The sequence below is a fragment of the Trichechus manatus genome, unplaced genomic scaffold, assembly GCF_000243295.1.
Source record: "Trichechus manatus latirostris isolate Lorelei unplaced genomic scaffold, TriManLat1.0 scaffold00221, whole genome shotgun sequence".
Classification (NCBI taxonomy): Eukaryota; Metazoa; Chordata; class Mammalia; order Sirenia; family Trichechidae; genus Trichechus; species Trichechus manatus.
Window position 1 is genome coordinate 2,983,355 of NW_004444157.1, and position 20,243 is coordinate 3,003,597.

The window sequence follows — 20,243 nt, forward strand, 5'->3', positions numbered from 1 at the left end:
ATCCCCTTCGAGCTGCTCTGGGGGCCCCCCTCGCACCGCCCCCCTCCCCACCCTGAAAGAGGCGCACCCTCGCTGGGCAGACACTGCGCTCTGGCCGGCGGAGCACCCCTTTTGCTTGTTGGTCTCCAGGACCGACGCTCAGGCGCTTCTCTCCTCTTAGCCGAACTTGCTTTCCAGCCTCTGGAACTCCAGCTTCCCTCCTCTCCCAGCTCTTTTCCCTCCACTTTCCGCTCCTTTATCTCTAGCACCCCCAATCCTAGTCCCCCACTCTTTTTCCCTATCCCTTCTCCCTTCCCCTTCAACTTCTTGTCTGCTTCCACTTCAGACTCCCAGCGAGCGCCCACCTCAGTAGCCCGCTCCCGGAGGGCTCGAAGCCATGGCGGGACCTGGGGGCTGGAGGGACAAGGAGGTCACGGATCTGGGCCACTTGCCGGTGAGTAGAAAACGCCCATCGTCCCCCAAGTGCTCTCTTGTGATGGTTCTGAACACCAGGGGAGGGGGCGAACGCCTGTAAAACGGGCTGGGCCAGGACTTCGACGGGACTGCGGGCGCAGGAGGGGACCCCGGGAGCGGGTGTGCGAAAAGACGCCCCCGGGCATGGAGCCGCGCCAAACTCCACCGAAAGGCAAAGGGATGGGGCGGGGGGAGGGTGGCCCAGGGGTGGTGCAGGCCCAAACAGCGCGCCCGTGGCCCCCTTGGCCTCCAGCGACGTGCAGGTACCTGTACTAGCGGGGCTCAAGGCGAGGCCAAATAGCGCGAGGACGCGTGGCTTCCTGAGATCACTCCCTGCTGCCCCCACCCCCACCCCCGCTGCCTGTCCTTTGCTTTTTCGGCCAGCGGAGATGCCTACTCGCGGCGTGACTTTTCTAAGTGACACAGGCTAGGAAATTAATCAGTGTTGGAGTCTTACTTTCTCATCCTTTAATAGCACTTTGTAAAACCTTATTCTTGCCAGGGCAATGTTCCCTAACTAGCATGGTGGGAGCAAAAGAACTCGACGCCCCTGAGGGAAGAGGTGAATTCTACACCCCCACCTCTTAAAAATACATCGCGCTCCCTAGCTAACCAGATACTGCTGTTTCTCGTGGTTTTCGTTTGTGAGTTTTCCTTTTCCCGAATGCCTAGCTTTTCCTCCAGTGTTGTAATTGATTGGTGAGCTATTACTGCCGTTGGTTATTAGCAGATTTATTATTTTAGCGGCGTCGTTTATTTTATTGGCATCTGGTTCCTGGCTGATACTGGATCCCACCCAAATCCGTTTTTTAAGTTCCCTTTTTAGATTGGCATTTCACTCGCACCCTCTCTTGAACGCGAAGGGCCCCTGGACTCTCAGAAAAGGAATAAGCAGGCACCATGCTGGAATGATCGCCAGGCAACTGTAGTTCAGGGCAGTGGCCTGCTTGCTTTGGGAAAAGCTAAATATTAACCTTGAGGTTATGGGACTATTCAAAGTCTCATTGCCTAAATTTTGTACATATTTGATATTTAAAGATTGTCTGCTTGATGATGGCAGACGTCTGACCCATCAAAAAATGGAGTGTTCCCAAAGCCTTGCCTATATAATTTTATATTAGAATGGGGTAGAGGTGGCGGGAGGTGTTGTACCACCTGAGTAACATTTTAGTAAATTCTTAGATATTAAGAAAAAAAAAAGCAGTGCAAACATGTTGAATTACAAATATTGGCATTGTAGTTATTGATGTTGCTTCATAAAGTGAAGTCACAGAACTTTTTAAAAGTTAAATCTTTCTCCATCCCGCTTACACTAGAATTCTTTCCTTTCTGTGTGCACACATGAGATTTCTGGAATATGGGGGCCTCAACTGGTGGTTTCCTTTCTGAACAGAACTTTCATATCCAGATTAGATTTGCTCCCAAGTAGACGTGTAAAACCAAAGCATGAAATGTTACCCTCCTCCAACATTCTCTGTGTATGGTGGGGAAAAGGGGAAAAAAGCAAATTGGGGCAAATATGTGAAACCACACATGGACAAACTGAAACAAACTGCTTTCTGAAAATGACAAAGAGAGGAATAGGAAAGACCTCATAGAAATGATAGGCCAGGGAATTCCAAACCCAAGGAGAAAAAGAAGAAAATATTTTATTGCCACAAAAATGGGGGGAAATGGCCCAGACTAACTGACCCGGTCACGGCTCCGGGACATAAGAATTTGGTGAGAGCCAAGGAGATAAGAGGAAAGGCTCCAGCGTTTTCATTGCAATCCAGTGGAGTATTAGTTTTCTGGAGGTGAGGGGAACTTGGGTGCGGGAGAAAGATGAAGTTGGTTTTTAAAGTAGGAGTAGTAGGGAGAAGGCATTGTAACATGCCCTTTAGGGCCACGAAACTTCAGGGAATTGCTACTTGCGCTCATTTTCTAGACATCAGGAAAGCTTCGTAGAGTCTTCAGGTTCTAAAAATTACTAAATTTCTAAACTTCGCATGGAAGCCATTTTGTCTCATTGTAGAAGGCTTGGCCATCTAAGCAAATTATGCATAATTCTCCCCTCCAAACACCCAGGTCCAATCCCTAAGAAATCTAGCAGAAGAACAGCACCCCCTTTAAAATTTCCTTTACATCAAGCATTCAGAGAACCAGAAAAGTCCACTGTTGCTTTGGTCACTGCAGTATATATTGGAGATTTGGGGTTTCTTTGAATTTAATTTATTTTGAATTTATTAAATTCAAAGTAAAAGTAAATGAAGAGACCAAGAGCTATCTAAGTCAGCAGTTTGGAAGTTTTCGTTTTGATGCAAAGTGAAAATGAAGATGATAAAGCAAGTAAAGAAACCTACGTGTGGTAGGGGACCTTACAATAAAGTTGCAGAAAGTTGACATCTGTTACCACCAAGTATACAAATTTGGCAACAGTCAGACAATAAGGGGAGATTCAGACTTTAGGTTAAAGAGTCTGAGAATTTTCAATTAAAGGATCCTGCAGAGAAGAACAGAATAATTAAAGGTGGGTCTAGTTTAAACATTGATGCATCATGCCCTTTGTAGGTCTGGCCAGCTAAGTGAGCATAAGACAAGGACTCTTGGGAGAGGCCAGACTTGCTGTGCCAATTGGGATTTAAAGAAAGGAGGAAGGTTATCTGTTATTTTTGTTAGTAGATAGCTGTTAGATATTATTTTTATACTTTAAATTGTAAGCAGGATTAGGGGGCAGTGAGTTTATGTTAATGTTGGTAGAATAATTTGGAAAAGGATATTGAGAATGTTTGCTCAACTTGAAGAATGTAATCAATGTCACTAATTATACACATAGAAATTATTGAATGGGACATGTTTTGCTATGTATATTTTCACCGTAATAATTTTTTTTTTATTCTAAGCAGGAGTGAAAGCTGTGAAGTAGGGAAGGGGGAGGATTAGGTTTTTCTTTTCAGAATGCCTTAAAGTTAGAGACATAAGAGAGCCAACCTAATTATCAGAGACCAACAGGTCAACTCCATTACATTTGTTAATTAATGGGCAGCTCCAATTATTCCTGATTTAATATTGGATAAGTATTTCTTATTGGTGATAAACCAAAAAACAAACAAAAAAAAAAAAACCAGAGATCTGTGGTTTGTGGTTCCTTTTTAAAAAGAGAATTGTAAAACCTTATGTCTTTATACATATCTGTGTGTGTTTGCATATTTACTGTATCTGTAACAATATCTGGGCATGTATGTATATATGTGTGTGTGCGTGTATATATATATATACATATTCTTTCCCCCAATACACCTGTGTTACCCAAATCTTGGGACTAGAAACTATTTCTTCATTTCCGAATCTGGCATGTCTTTCACTATGATAGTCCCCTTTGCCTTCTGTGCCCAGTATGGTAATGACATTCCTCATGGCTGTGGCCTTGGTATTTGACACTGCCATGTGTAGTCCTAATCTATATTGGGGTCAGGATTAGACAGGCCTGGAGGACAGTAGTGGCAGAGGTGATCTGAAATAGCACATGATCCAAAATCTATATTTGAATTACATTAGGTTTATATTTAAATATAACTGCCAGCTTTTGCAGCCTTCTACCACCCAGACCAAGCCTGCTTTCCGTGCTTCACTCATGAAAACTGTCCATCTTACCAAGTCCCTTAGCCCTCTCCTGTTTTGAAGTAATTTTACATTTGTCTACTAGGATTGATACATTTAGCGTATGCTCCATTATGCATCCTAGAGCATCACCTTAGCATGACGCTTTACTTCAATTTCTTTTCTTTTCTTTTTCCAGTCTAGAGCAGTGGTTTTCACATGTTGGTGATCAAAAAATCATCTCGGGATCTTCGTACAATGAAGATTCTTCAGACCCACTCCCAGAGATTCTGATTTCATAGTTCCATGGTAGGGCCAAGGAATCTGTATTTTTAACCAGATTCCATCGATGATTCTTATGTAGACGGAGTTCATGCAGGCCACAGTTTGGGAAACACTGGTCTAGAGGAAGAGATTTGCCTTTCTAAACTCTCCACTTGAACTGTGAAGCCCGTTCTTCCAAGTATCTCTGAAACTCATTCGGGCGCTTCTCTTTGTCATATCCACCATCTTCAGGTTCTCTCTTCATGAACTTTTCCCATAAAATCGCTATTTGTAGTATTAAAAAAAGAAGAAGAAAACCTCTGTTATCGCCTTCTAGGTACTGTGCAATTTCTTTCCTTCCTTTTGCTGCCTGGCTATTGGAACGTGTTCTCTCACTCTCCTTCTTTACTGTCCCAAACCTGAAATCACACCTCAGATTTGACCAGCGACTTTCTTGCTACCCCTATTGACCATTTATCGGTCCCCTTTCTCCTTAATCTCTGCCATATTTGGTCCTGTCGATCATCCTCTGTCTCTGAAAGTCCTCCCTTGGCCAGTAAACACTGCCTTCTAGTGGTTCTTTTCTTCCTGTTACCTGCTCCCCCCGCCACCCCAGCCCTTAATAAAAGTATCCATCAAGGTGCTCATTCTTTCCCCTTTCCTTTGATTTCAAAAGACAGAAGCAACCCCCCAAAATTTGGGGTTTCAGGGAGCAGTCAGACTAGGATTTCTAAATTGTAGGGGATAATTTAGATACACAGAAAGATATAACACAAGTATCAATTATTTGCCTAATAGTTTATGGTTCACAAATGTTTTCTGACTTAGATTTTTAGTAATTACTTTTGACAACAGCTTTTACAAAGTTAGGGTTTCCTGTTTACTACCCATATTGTTTACTCAAATGAGACACCAAAGCATAACAAACCCCCAAATCTCCAAGTTGATATAGTAGTCATGCACATAAAGATCTTTCCTCTTCTAGAGGAGAAGACCAAATAGACACGGAGACTCCTCTGATGGGGACTTTTTACTTTCTCAGTGACCAAAAAGAGGGTTCCTTTTCAACGCTTCCTTCCTTGGGATCCCAGAATGAACTTGCTCTGCCTATAATTTAGTGGAAAATATTATATAAAAAATTGGGTCTTATTATCTTAGTAATTAGCTTAGTCTCTTCCCCTTTTTTTCTAGTTCAACAATTATTTAATCTGGAAAGGTAATAGTGTGGAGCCAGGGGAACAAAAAATATCACTTAAAACTAATAAAAATATAGTCTTAGAATAGATGAATACTTCCTTGAGTTGCCTTTAAGAACGGAGTAGATTAAAAAAATGAACAATTCTTTTATTAAATGTGAGCACCAGGAGAATTAAGATGGTTGGATCATTTGCAAGCAGGAAGCTGTTTCCTAACAACTTGAATGTAGATAAAATAGGGCTTCCATGAATCTCCACGGATATTTTACTGTCCCAGTTCATTTCCTTGGTATCTCTTTTGAGTAATTAAATGTTGTTGTTAAGTGCTGTTGAGTTGGATCCGACTCATAGTGACCCTGTGTATAACAGTACAAAACGTTGCCCAGTAACTAGATACCTGAGTCCAAATCAGAGTAAGGTACTTATGTTATTGAGGGCTAGAAAAAGAATTAAAGAAATGTAACACGTGCTCAAAGATTCAGAAATAAAGACTGAACAAACAATACAGTAATTCTCTACTACATGGTGTTTTTTCCAGCTAAGATGTAGCCTTGACCATAGCAAACAATGGTTCACCAATAGGAATCAGCTAACCTATTTGATTCTTTTGACAGATGTCCAGAGGCTGTTTCGCCAGAGTTAATAATTTCTAATATAAATCCCTCAATGATATCCTCCAAAGAAATATGCCGAAGTGATAAAGTCTTCAAGCCAATCCTTAGTAACTCCTTTGTTGGTGGCTAACATTTCCCTATAAATCTCTCAATGACTTATAACAAACGTGATATATTTAATATCAAGAGCCCTGTAACAATCTAATTTTACATCTCCAGAATTCTCAAAGTTATAATTTTAAATAACTTTTACATTTTAATAAGAGCCTGTTCCCTGAATTATTTATTTGTTAATGCTGTTGTGGGTATTATGACATTAATTTTGATGATAATTTTGAGGAAATGCACTGCTGCTTTCTGTAACAATGGTTGTATCAATCCACTGGAAACATCTGGATTTTAGAATGGTGGAATCTGATTTTTTTTTCCTATAGAATTTTAGAGCTGAGAAATCACCTAACAGAACACATTCATTTTACGTGTAAGAAAACTAAGTCCCCGAGAGAGTAGATGACGCTCATGTAGATAATTAACGGCAGAGCTGGGGCTAAAACTCAAGTTGCCTGACACTGTCCAGTTGAGTACTTGTTGACTAAAGTAATCCCAGAACTGTGTCATTTTCCTATGACAGTTTTGCTAGATGATGCAAATATCACATCAATTTTAAGTAGTCTGTAATTTCAGCCATGTACTTTGCATATGCTCAACAGTTTTTCTGTTTAGCTCACATTTAAAGATGATAAAAATGTTTGTGTACATAAAATGTGCTTTCTATAAGGCCTGCAAATTTCCAAAAAATTGCCAATGCCCCTACCATATTGTATATAAATAGGCATCTACACATGTCTCGAATAAGTTTGGCTAAAATAGAAAAATAGGCTGGTAGACTAAAAATTTAAGCAGTGATAAAACTAAAGAAACCATGTTTTGTTGTGAACAAGAAAGGAGTACTCGTATTTTAAGGTGAGAAAACAATGTTTAAGGAAGAATATGGAAGCCTTAGGAAGCTATCTCTAAGAATGTTATTTTTTTTTTCTCCTATGATGCCATGTTTAGGATTAAAGCACAGAAAAAAAAAATCAGTAAATGTATGGCATAGTAATTGTATTCAGCTGATGCAAAGATTAACTTAAATAAACAAAACATTGTCTTTTTTTCCAAGTTATATTATTTTAATGCTATGATCTTGCTTTGTTAAACATATTTAGAAAGACAATATTTCTTAGGAGTTTCTATTACATAAATAAGTCATCTAGATTTTATATCCACTATTTACTTATCATTGCTGTATGTTAAACTTCCTGTCTGTCCGGTTAGCACTCGAAAGATGGATATTAAAAGAGTACTTTAATTGCAAGTAAATTGGTTTCTTTTTATTTTAATTATTTTTCTGATTACGTCATGAATATGCTTCAGCTTAACACAATCCTATGCATTTTACAACTTTATGATAATTAATTATACAACGACTTAATGTCCATACCATTTGTTATGGATTGAATTGTGTCCCCCAAAAATGTGTGTCAACTTGGCTAGGCTGTGATTCCCAGTATTGTGTGATTGTGCACCATTTTGTCATCTCATGTGATTTTTCTATGTGTTGTAAATCCTACCTCTGTGATGTTAATGAAGCAGGACTCAATTTACAAGATTAGGTTGTATCTTGAGTCAATCTCTTTAGATATATAAAAAAGAGAAGCAAGCAAAGAGACACAGGAACCTCATGCAACCAAGAATGAAGAGCCAGGAGGGGACTGTGTCCTTTGGACCGAGGGTCCCTGTGCTGAGAAGCTCCTAGACCAGGAGAAGACTGATGACAAGGACCTTCCTCCAGAGCTGACAGAGAGACAAAGCCTTCCCTTGGAGCTGGTGCCTTGAATTTGGACTTTTAGCCTTCCTAGACTATGAGAGAATAAATTTCTGTTTGTTAAATCCATCCACTTGTGGTATTTCTGTTATAGCGGCCCTAGATAACTAAGACAGAATTTGGTACCGAGAGAGTTGGGTGTTGCTCTAACAGGTACCTAAAACATGGAAGCTGTTTTAAAACTGTGAAGGGGTGCAGGCTGGAAGAGTTTTAAAGTGCCTAATAGTAAAAGCCTAGATTGCCTTGAAGAGACTGTTGGTGGAATTACGGACATCAAAGACAGTTCTGGTGAGGACTCAGAAGGAAATGAGGAGAGCTGTTATACCGGAGACTGCACAGACAGCAATAAGCAGCAGCAGACAACCGGCAGCAGCAGAACCAGGAGACCAGCGCAACACAGCACGGAGCGAGAGAGCTGAGTGCCTCTGCGCAGCAGGTTTCCTGGTGGAGTGGGATGCCTCTGGACACTTATCAGTGGAGTTAGGCTTGCGGACCCACAGAGCAAGAGAGCTGAGTGCCTTCCGGCCGGCCAAAGTTTACTTGTGGAGTGGGGTACCTCCAGGCACTTATAGGTGGAGCTACAGAGATTTGGAACACTTGTCTCAGCAGGGCAGGCACAGGTGGAGAGGCCCGAGGGGCCTAGACGCCATGGAACCAGGAAGCAGAAGCTAAAGAGACAAGGAACCCAGAAAGCAGAGCTGCCTCGGTCTCAAAGGGTAGGACCACAACCTAGGGTCTCAAGGGTGGAGCCATGACCTCTGGGGTGTCGAAGGGTGGGGCCACAGCTTCTGGGGTGTCAAAGGGTGGGGCCCTGGCCTCCTAGGTTTCAAAGGGTCAGATCTTCACCAACTCGGTTCCGGAGTGTGGGGCTGCCTTTCACGAGTGCCAGCGGGATGAGTCCAGATCCACTGCCCAAAGCTGAGGGAGTGGGGCTGCCATGCCCAAGGGGCAGAAGAACGGGCCTGCCAGGGCCGAGGGGGTAGGGTCGCTACTCAGATGAGCTAGGAGAATGGGGCCACCCAAATCCAAGGGAGTAGAGTTGCCGTTCCTGTGGGCCTGGAAGGCAGAGCTGAAGCCCAGGGCCAAGGAGCCTCAACCCAGAGTCTGGAGGGCAGGGCCATTGCCTAAGTGGTCTCAGAGAACAGATGTTATTTTCAAACCTTGAGAGCTAATGTAATGTGTTCTGCTGATTTGCTTGGTGCCTGTGATCCCTTTTTTCCCTCCAATTTCTCCCATTTGTAATGGAAATGTCTAGTCTGTGGCTATTCCACAATTGTACTTAGGAAGCAGATAATTCATATTCTGGATTTCACAGATGAAGAGGAATTTTTGGATTTCGGACTTGGAGTTGATTTAAGACTTTTGCTATGATATGACGGAGTGAATGTGTTTTACATGTGGCAAGGACATGACTTTTGGGGGGCTAAAGGGTGGAATGTTATGGATTGAATTGTGTCCCCCAAAAATGTATGTCAACTTGGCTAGGCCATGATTCCTAGTATTGTGTGATTGCCCACCATTTTGTCATCGGATGTGATTTTCCTATTTATTGTAAATCCTACCTCTATGATGTTAATGAGGCAGGATTAGAGGTAGTTATGTTAATGAGGCAGGACTCAATCTACAAGATTAGGTTGTATCTTGAGTCAATCTCTTAGAGTTATAAAAGAGAGAAGCAAGCAGAAAGACAGAAGGACCTCATGCCACCAAGAATGAAGAACCCAGAGGGGAGCATGTCCTTTGGACCCCTGGTCCCTGTGCTGAGAAACTTCTAGACCAGGAGAAGATAGATGACAAGGACTTTGCCCCAGAACCAACTGAGAGAGAAGGTATTCCCCGGGAGCTGGAGCCCTGAATTTGGACTTCTAGCCTCCTAGACTGTGAGAGAATAAATTTCTGTTTATTAAAGCCATCCACTTGTGGTTTTCTGTTATAGCAGCACTAGATAACTAAGACACCATTGTTCCCTTTTTATAAATGATTACACTCAGTCAAAGGAGATGGTGACGTGTATTCTTTTGCTGAATAAGTTTCAGATTCTTCCCATGGAAATTCTAAGGGAGCAAAGCATATTGGAAATACCATTCAAGATAACTGAATGCTTACCTACATTCCCAACAAGAATGACAGTTTTTGTTCTGCTTTTTGCAGGATCCAACTGGAATATTCTCACTGGATAAAACCATTGGCCTTGGTACTTATGGCAGAATCTATTTGGTAAGTGTAGTTAGCTTAATCATTCTTCATCTTCTAATAGCAGAAATAATTGTGAATCAAACCCCCAAACTGCAAATCAAATGATGTAAAATACAATATCTTACCTTGAGAGATGAACCAGATTAAGATAGCTCAGTGACATCTGTAAGAATTATTGTTTATTATGACAAAAGGAATAGATTGTTGAATTTATAGTGAACCAAACATAAGATCTAAAAGTTTTCTAGCAGAAAGAGAATAAAATAAAATCATAATGGAAAAGAGGAACTAATTCAGATAAGATGTACCCAAATGAAAATGTCACTTGCTTTATGTTATACATCCATATCATTCTAGTTACCCACATTCAACTTTTAAATGAAATGTTATAAAATGGAAATTTTTCATTACATTCTATTTCATACTGTGTAAGAGAGTTTGCTGAAGAATCTAACAAAAAAAGTTCTGCATTTATTTAATGATTATTTATTAAGCACCAAGCATGTGCCAGGCACTGTGACAGTCTCTGGGAATAAAGTGATGAACAAAACAGACAAGAACCATGCTCTTCTGGGGCTTATAGTCTAGGAATGAATAAGTAAGTATGTGTATGCGTGGAGGGTGGGGTGGGAAGGAGAAAGCACATATGTCACATAAATAAGCACACAAATAACTGTGTAGTTACAACTGTAATATATGCTCTGTAAGAAAATTCCCAGTAATATGCAAGTATAGAACAGAGGGACTTCATTTCGATGTATTTTGAAGGGTCAGTGTTGGCCTCTCTGGGGAAGTGACATTTAAGCTGATACCGTGAGGATAAATGAGTTAATCAAGATGTGGTTGTGTAGGATGATATTAATGCATTCTAGGTAGAGGCAGTGGCAGTGTAAAGGGGTGATGGTGGTGGGGGTGGGGCTTTAGTAGCCTGATCACCTTGGTCAGGTACTATTTCCCCCAGTCTGTAATATGGGGAATTGCCATTTTCTCAATCTTGTATAAAGTTTTATATAAACACAGTGCTGCCTTTCCCAGGCCTGTTCCTCAAAAACCAGATCCTTTTTCTAGACTGTCCCTAGGCCGATTCTTTTTCTAGACTGACCACAGGTCTTCTACACATGGGTTATATAGAGGTGTGCTGGTCTATGCCCAGAAGAAGGATAATTCAGACAAGGGTGCCCTCTGCTTACCAAGCCTTGTACGTTGGGGGCTGTATCTGCCCAGAGGTAGCTTCTTTTCTAATTCATCTACCCGGGTTGGAGGCAGCTTGGCTTTTAAAAATTTACACAAATATAGAATCTACATATTATTAATAGCATGTGGAAAAGTCCTATTAATAGCATGTGGAAAAGTCCTAAATGCAGAAAGAACCTGAGTGAGTATAAAGAGCAGAGAGAATATCAGTATTCATGGCAAAAGTTTTTTAAATAATTTTGACCTTAACTATCAACAGAATCAAAAAGCTATAGAAAGTGATATGATACAGATACAAATATGTTGTGCATGTTACCTCAGTTGTACCACAGACCGAATTATTAGTTTACATTTGTGTGATCTAGATCAGTTGTGTCATCTTATGTATAGATATCTATACATAGAAAAATTCCTCTGCTTTATGTCACATTTACAATATCCATGGCTCTATACATATTTTGGAGCCCTGGCGGCAAAGCGGTTAAGCGTTTGGCTGTTAACCAAAAGGTCAGCAGTTCAAATCCACCAGCCACTCCTTGGAAACCCTATGGGGCAGTTCTACTCTGTACTATAGGGTCGCTGTGAGTTGGAATGGACTCGATGGCCGCGGGTTTGGTGGTTTGGGTTATACATATTTTAATTCTTGAGGTGCGTGTGTGTGTGTGTGTGTGTGTGCGTGTGTGTGTGTGTGTGTTCTTATTAGGAGGTATAGAACTCTCTCCACCACTAGATTTTAGAAATAAAAACCTCGGTGTCACATAAAGTAAAAAGCAAAGGTAAGTTTAGGTAACACAGGAAGATAGTTTCTCATCAGCAGCTGTCAGAACTGTGTTGCCATAGAAAAAGAAGAAAAGTCAAGAGAATAAAAAAAGGTAAGTTGTGCATCACAATTTCCTTAAAAAAAAAAAAAACCTCAGGTTTATTGAGGTGTAATACATATCTGGTAAAAATTCACCCCTTTAAGTGTACTTCGTCTCACGTACTTTGAACGTGTTATCAGGAGGTAGACCACTCCCTAGAGAACTACATCATGCTTGGTAAGGTAGAGGGTCAGCAAAAACAAAAAGAGAGACCCTTAATGAGATGGATTGACACAGTGGCTGCAACAATGGTCTCAAGCATAGCAAAGATTGTGAGGATGGCGCAGGACCGGGCAGTGTTTCATTTTGTTGACGTAGGGTCGCTATGAGTCAGAAGTGACTTGATGGCACGTGACAACAAGAGGTGTACAATTCTATGAGTTTGGACAAACATATACAGTCTTGTAACCACTACCACAATCAAGATTTTCAATATATAAAATTAATTAAGTCTACCTTCAAATAAAAGGAATCCTGGTGGCACAATGGTTAAAATGCTGCACTTGGCGATTCGAACCTACCAGCAGCTCTGTGGGAGAAAAGACCTGGTGATCTGCTTCCGTAAAGATTTACAGCCTAGGAAACCCTACAGGGAAGTTCTACTCTGTCATATATGTCATATATGATACATATGATATAAACCCATAATGCTGCTACTCTGTCCCCTATACTCACTTCTACTATTTGTTTATTTAGGTAGTCAGTTATCTTTTCAAGCAGTTAAAATCATGCTTGGGGTTCTCTGAGCTTCTTGAATCTGTGGTTTGACATATTTCATTAAAATGGGAAAATATTGGCTTTTATCTCTTCAAATATTCCTTCTGCTCTGCTCTCTTCTGGAAATTTAAATTCACATTTGTTAGACTATTTGATACTGCCCCAGAGCTCTCAGATGCCCTGTTCTGGGGATGCGTGTGTGTGTGCACGTGCATATTTGTCTGTTTTTCATTCTCTTTTTTCTTTGCGTTTCAATTTGGATCAATTTTTTTTTTACCTATTTTCAGTGTCATTGATTCTTTTCTCAGGTACTTTGAGTCTACTGATGAGACTGTGAAACACATTCTTCATCTGTATTACTGTGTTTTTCATTTCTAGCCTTTGCATTTGACTTTTTCTTATAGTTACTAACTCTGCTGAACTTCCCCATTTGTTCATGCATGTTTTCTCTGTATTCCACCAAAGCCTTTCACATATTAATCATAGTTTTATTAAATTCGCTGATAGTTTCAACATCTAAATCATCTCTGAGTCTGGTTATACTGATTACTTTCCTCTTGAGAGTGGGCTTTTTTTTCCCCCTTGCTTTTTTATGTATCTTAAAATTTTTGTTTGAATGCCAGACATAGTATATAGAACAGTAGAGATTGAAGTAAATAGTATTTACACCTGAAAATGGGCACACTTTTTCTGCTAAGCGGTTAGTGTGCGAGGTTGAGTCAATCTAATTAGGAGATGAACTAGGCTTGGTTTATGTTGTTTCTATGGTTATTTTCAGTTCACCACCTGCTTCAAATTCCTCTGTTACCTTGTGCTTAGAGTGAGGCTTGTTTGATGAGGGTTTTTCTCAATGTTCCCGCTCCACCCTCAGCTTGAGACCTTCCCTGTGCATCTGCACCTCAAGAGAGGCTCTCTCTCCATGCTCTTTCCCCTCCCCTAGTGGTATACTGCTATTACTTCTTACTCAGTGCTTGCTAGCCTAATGGTGTGTGTGGTGGGGAAGGGGGGGATTCTCTGTTTTCCTAGTTAAACCTCAGTCTTAGGCAGATCCCATGCCTCTGGGAGTGGGGTTTTTCTTAGTTATCCTTCCCCTCCCCAAGTGGTAGGACACTTCTAATGTTCTGAGTCCAGAACTAATTCCCCTGCCTCAGAAGTAGAGGGCTTTATTCTTTTACCTTCCCCCAGCTGTAGTAGGTCTTCATCTGTACCCTGGAGGTGACAGAGTTTGCTGCCCTTCCCCTAGGGCTCAAGGCTTTTGTTCTTTAGGGAAGAAGAAACTGGGCATGATTTCATCATGCCTTTCTCACAGTGGTGACTTCTCTCTACCAGGCGTGTATCACAAGTCTGTGGAGAAGAACCTGCGAGTGTGTATGCATTCCCCTGTGTCTGTGGCTTCCAGGGGTTCTGTACTCTCATGATAGCCCATACATGGCCTTTAGAAATTCCTTAAAAAATTTAACTGAATTATTTTTACCTGCTTGTATGGTGACTTCATCTTCCGCTTGCCACCACAGGTGAGCCAGTACTGATGTCCCGTCTCTCAGGTGCTTATCTTTCTTCAAACTTCAGGCTAGTTGGTTGCCCTGAGACTTCATCTCTCTAATGTGCTCAATCAAGAAAGTTATGATTTTGTAGATTATTCAGCTTTTTTGTTGTTAGAGGGGGAATGACACTCTTTCAAGCTCTCCACATCTTCATTAGAAGTCAGATGTCCATGTCAATTCCTTTGAACTGAATCTTCATGAAGTATCTACCATGTGCTAGGTTCAGTACACGTTTATAATTCCTAAGGGTTTTGTGTGTAAGTGTTCAGATCCAGAGATAGAGAACACTCCCTACCATCAGATCTTCAAAGTAGAAACCTCTGTGTTACAGAAGGTAAACGTTTACAGAAGCTTTATTTTCAGCAGACAGGTTTCCCTGTGTGACTTACTGACTTTACCTCCCCCGCCTCAAATTAATTTCCTTCTGTAGAAAGGTTTGAGGTGATGGCACTGTGCACTGATACAGCCCTCATGGACAACAGACTAGAAGATGCAGTACACGCTTGAAAAATGTTCATACTCTTGACAGCAATAATCCCACTTTTGGGGATCTGTGACAAACATTCCACATATAGAAAAAGCAAAAGGATATTCATTGCAGCAGAGGTAGCATATTGTGGTGAACAGAGTGCGTGCTTTGGAACCAGGCATACCTGTTTTAGTACTTCATTGGCCATTAGCTGGCTGTATGATGTTGAGTTACTTAACTTCTCTGAGTGTAAATTTTCTCATTTACAAAATGCAGTTGATCATACCTACCTTGCCAAATTTGATAAAATTTAGAAACAATGTATATGAAACGCTTGGCATATTGGAGATGTTTATTAAAAGGAAGCTATTGTTGCTATTATTTGTACAAAAAAATTCAATGACACCATAAATGGTAAAAGGTAAGATGATATAAAGTTTGTTATACCCAGTTACTATATCACTGTTCTGAAAAGCAAAGTTTATGAATTTATCCAGTAGCGTAGAACTATACTTAAGATGCTAAGATAAGTAAAACATTTCATATTGTATGTACATTCTGATTACAGCTATGTTAAAACATGCACATGAAAAATCATAAATGGTTAGAGAAGTGAGATATTTTGTTTAATTTTTTCTATTCTACATTTTTTAATGTCTGTAATGTTAGGTAAAGAACATACACACGTGTGTGTGTACAGATCTTAAAATATATATTTAATACAATAAATATTTAGCTTATGCATATTTGTATATATTGTAGACAAATGCTATATAAACACTCTATACAACAAAATGGAAGCATGATACCATTCAAAATTAATGTCAAGTGTGACTCATAGAGTCCTTTTGCTTTTTCAGTGCTGCCAACCGCATCCCTTACTGTTGTTTGTTTTGGTTAAAATCTCTCCAATGTCTTCCAGCTTGTTTCCAAGGCCTCGGTCCCTGGCAGGTTTCCAGATGTCTGCTGAGGTCTGTGCACGTTGCAATGAAGGCTAGGTTGCACACTCCTCATTGTAACCCTTCTCCTTTCGTTTTTCTTCTAATTAGGTGCCTATCCTCCCACCCTTTCCCACCTCCTGCCAGTACAAACCTCACTTAAAATTGTGGGTTTTATTTCTCTCTCTCTCTTTTAGGAGAGAGAAATAGTGTTCTTCCTTTTTCCCCAGTAGAGTTAGAAAATGTAGTTTCCTCTTTACCTTTAGCTGCTTAAGGATCATCATTTGGATGGGAGGAGTATTTAGAATTTGGTCCTGTGAAACCATATTAGCAAAAATAAACTGGGCTGGAATTTGTTTTCTAAGGGTAGTATTAAAAAAAAAAAAAAGAACAATTTTCCAAAGAGCAATGTACACAGAGAGACCATGGTTGTTTTATAAACTATTAAGAAAGCAAGAGTCCAATACTCTTTAGGGTGGCACAGTGGGAGGTGGCAATCTGACTTTGCCCCTAATTGACACTAAACATGTCGCTTCACATTTCTGGGCCCATTTCCTCAACAATAATATAAATGTGTTAGACTAGATAATCTTCAGGGTTTCTTATGGATCTGAGAATTGCTTGGCACTCAATAAAATGTAAGCTATTCTCATTCATACAGTCATCAGTATGATAATAACCTTCCTATAGTCCTTTTGGAAACCCTGGTGGTGTAGTGAATGAGGTAGGGCTGCTAACCAAAAGGTCAGCAGTTCAAATCCACCAGGCGCTCCTTAGAAACCCCATGGGGTAGTTCTCCTCTGTTCTATAGGATCGCTATGAGTCGGAATCGACTTGACGGCAGTGGGGTTTGATTTTTGGTATAGTCCTTTCACCACCTAGCGTAATGGAAGTTGATTATTGGCTATTAGTTGTAGTAGTTAAACATTTCACTAAATAAAACGATTTTCATCATGTTTTTCCCCCCTTAGTGGTTAAGAGCTTGGCTGCTAACTAAAAGGTCAATAGTTTGAATTCACCAGCTGCTCCTTGGAAACCCTACGGGGCAGTTCTACTGTGTCCTATAGGGTCACTATGACTCAGAATAGACTCAATGCAATGGGTCATTTAACTACGATGACACCCAGTACTAATGCAAAACTGGGTAGCAGGTATATTGGGAGGAAAGAGATGCTTCATTATATATTAATCTTAACTAAAACCATTTTGTTAAACATAGTACTAGGAAGGTAAGATAATGAACTGAATCTCCAGAATGAACACTTGCCTTGATCTTCATAAGGTCTTGACTACACCCCTAACCTCCTTCACCTATTCTCACATTGGCATTTGCAGGCGGTAAGGACAGAAAAAGGAATGGGAGAAGGTTCAAGGCAACCCTTTCAAACAAAGGAAAAATTCACCTGAAAGAGGATAAATCTCTGTGGTTGGGTCTAAAGCCTAATTTTCACATGTGCCTGGCACATAGTTTATTAATTAATACTGGTAGATGGAAGGGATGATCCGAAATTTATTATTGTTCTAAAACTAAAAACATACCTTGGGTATAAGTAAGTATCCATTCTTAAGGGATTAGAGTAGTCATCTGTCCCTTGATAGTCAGTAGATTAAGTCAGGTATATAAAGTGGTGTCATTACAATCAGGAGCAAATCCCTGAATAGCTTGCACTCCAGAAGTATACCATTGTATATGAAAAATTCATTTCAAACTACTGTCTAATGCATCCCTCTTAAATTTGATTTTTATGAAAAATCGCTGCTTGATGCATTGTTTTTACGTGCAAGCCTCACCAAACAGGTGAGGTTTAGGTTTTATTAGTTACATTTTCTGGATTTGAAGTTGGGACTGGTAATGGGAACAGAAAGGAAGGAAAGAAATGCCGCCCTCAAAGTTGATGACACATGATTTGTGATATTTTAAATTAAGTTTCAGAAACATTGTACTGACATTTGAGTTGCTAAGCCACTAGGCTTATTGGATAGGGGTTTGAGTATTTTTCCTTTTAGGCTGAAATTATACTGTTTATTTGCCTACCAAATGTCCAGCACTGTGAATGCTTTCTTTTTAGGTAGGAAAGTTTCCTCACATCCTTGCCATTTTGCAAATATAGCTCAATTCAGTAAGCCAACAAATATTGCTTGAGCGCCCGTAAAGTGCTTAATACTGTGCATTTCTTTATACATTGCAAGCCTCAGAAGCAGAAGCAGAAGCAGAAGCTGAGTTGAGGCCAGAGGCATACTATATTGTTGTTCCTTCCTAGTGCAGTACCATAAGTCCACTGCTGCCTCTTTTTCCCACCTTCTCCCTATGACATTGCCTCCTTGTGATGTGCCCCAAGTAATGATGATGTGCCTCAAAAGGAGGGATTGGTCTTTCTTAAGTAACCCTCAGTCATCTCTAGCATAGGAAACATTTAATATAGACATTCAAAAAACCATTGTTTTGAATGATTAAAATTTTCTTTAATAAATTCTTTAAAAATGTATTTATTGAATGCCAACTCTGTCCCAAGTACTGTGCAAGTCACTAGATACTAGTTATAATGATCAGAAAACATTTGAAGGGAGATTCATTCTTATTGATTTGATGTTAGTGGGGACAAGGAAGAGGTATTTCCCACGTGACTATGGCTTCTGTATTTGAGGAAGGAGTGATGGGTAACAGAAAGGAAGGGAGAGATAGGTTGAGACGGGGTAAAAGAAAGGGTCCCTGGGTGGTGTAAATCATTTGCTCTAGAGTACTAATAAAACGGTTGGTGGTTCAACTCCACCCAGAGGTGTCTCAGAAGAAAGACCTGGCAATCTGCTTTCCTGAGATTACAGCTATTGAAAATCCTATGCAGTGGAGTTCTGCTTCTACTCTGAAACGTGGTTTTCCATGAGTCAGAACTGACTCAACAGCAGTGTGTTTGGGGTAAAAGAAGTGAGGAAACAGTGATGCAGTTTTTCATCCTGGATGTAGAAATGTCTAATGAACTTTCTAAATTAGACCCCAGGAACAAGTTTTTCCTCAATAAGAGAACAGCAGTTAAGTATTTTCAGTGGGGGTGAATCGAAGCAGAATAGGCTAAATAGACACTCAGGGGACCAAATTAGTGGAAAGTGCTGAGGCTTAAAGGCCTTGGAGAAAATGTAATATTTCTATCTTGGCCATGACATCTCTCCAACTATGGAATATAACCCAGGCCTCAAGCTGTAGACTTGCCTTTTTCTTTCAGTGTTGTACCAGAATTTACTTCTGGCTCCCAATAAATCTTGAGAGAGGAGGAAGAAGTTAGTAGCATAATAGGAATGAAAGGGGAAAGTAAAAGTCATATGGGAGATTTGTGTTCTCAAGAGACCACAATTAAATTTTTCTGCAACTACTCTAATCCGTTTAATAAGCCCACAGATGTATTTGTTGAGAAATTTAAATTCTATATTTGGTGTGTTAGGGTAAGGCAAAAATCGTTACCTCATATCTTCAGATAACTTAACCCAGTTGGTTTTTATAAAGTTGTTCTAGGGGCAGAAAAGACAAGTTTAAATGTTTGGAGAGAAATACGCATTTCTAAATAAAGCCAAGACTAATAAACTCTTTATAAGATGGCGTTTTCAGTCAATCAGATGAGAATCCCAATTATTATAAAAATCTTTAGAAAATGTCAGTATTAATCTCTGTGTGGGAGGGAGATAATGTAGTTACTTAAAAATAGACATACAAAGTTGCCTAATTGATGCTTAGCTTGTATATTTAAAAGCTGTTTTTCTTATTTCAGTCCTATGGAAATTTATATGCAAAAAGTTTTTACAAACCATTTTAAAGAGCGATCAGGGTTGGTGGGGCACTGTAAGAAATATGAAGGTGGTTGAAGTATCAAGAGTTCTTGATTTCTTTGATCCTCTAGTAGTTGACAACAAAAAACAACTAGTTAGCTAGGTATTTATGGTATTTTGTGAAACAAACACTTTGGAAAATAGCATTTAGGCAGTTCTTACTCTTGAAATAAGAGTGAGTCTTAACTTGCTTTTAGGATGAGACTTTCCAACTTTCTACAATATTTATTTATCTGGTCTAAAGTGCTTTGGGAGCCCTGGTGGCGCAGTGGTTAAAGCACTTGGCTGCTAACCAAAAGGTCAGTGGTTCGCTCCGCAGGAGAAAGATGTGGCAGTCTGCTCCTATAAAGATTACAGCCTTGGAAACACTATGGGGCAGTTCTACTCTGTCCAGTGGGGTCACTCACTATGAGTCAGAATCCACTCGATGGCAACGGGTTTAGTTTGTTTTTTGTTTTTTTTTTAAGTGCTTTTGTGGATGATGCAAAAATTTCATTTAGAAATTAATATGCCACTGTAGCTCTCTGGGGGTGCCA

At 40.2% G+C, this 20,243-nt stretch overlaps 1 protein-coding gene across 1 annotated transcript in view; it reads left to right on the top strand.

Moving 5' to 3' along the window:
• The first annotated feature begins 376 nt into the window (after nucleotides 1-376).
• The window catches only part of NRK (Nik related kinase), a 146,906-nt gene continuing 127,039 nt past the window's right edge, over nucleotides 377-20,243 (top strand). Inside the window, exons 1-2 of the mRNA XM_004388913.2 lie at nucleotides 377-433; nucleotides 10,125-10,190. Coding sequence (XP_004388970.1) covers nucleotides 377-433; nucleotides 10,125-10,190 — 123 coding nt within the window. The remainder of the gene's footprint in view (nucleotides 434-10,124; nucleotides 10,191-20,243) is intronic.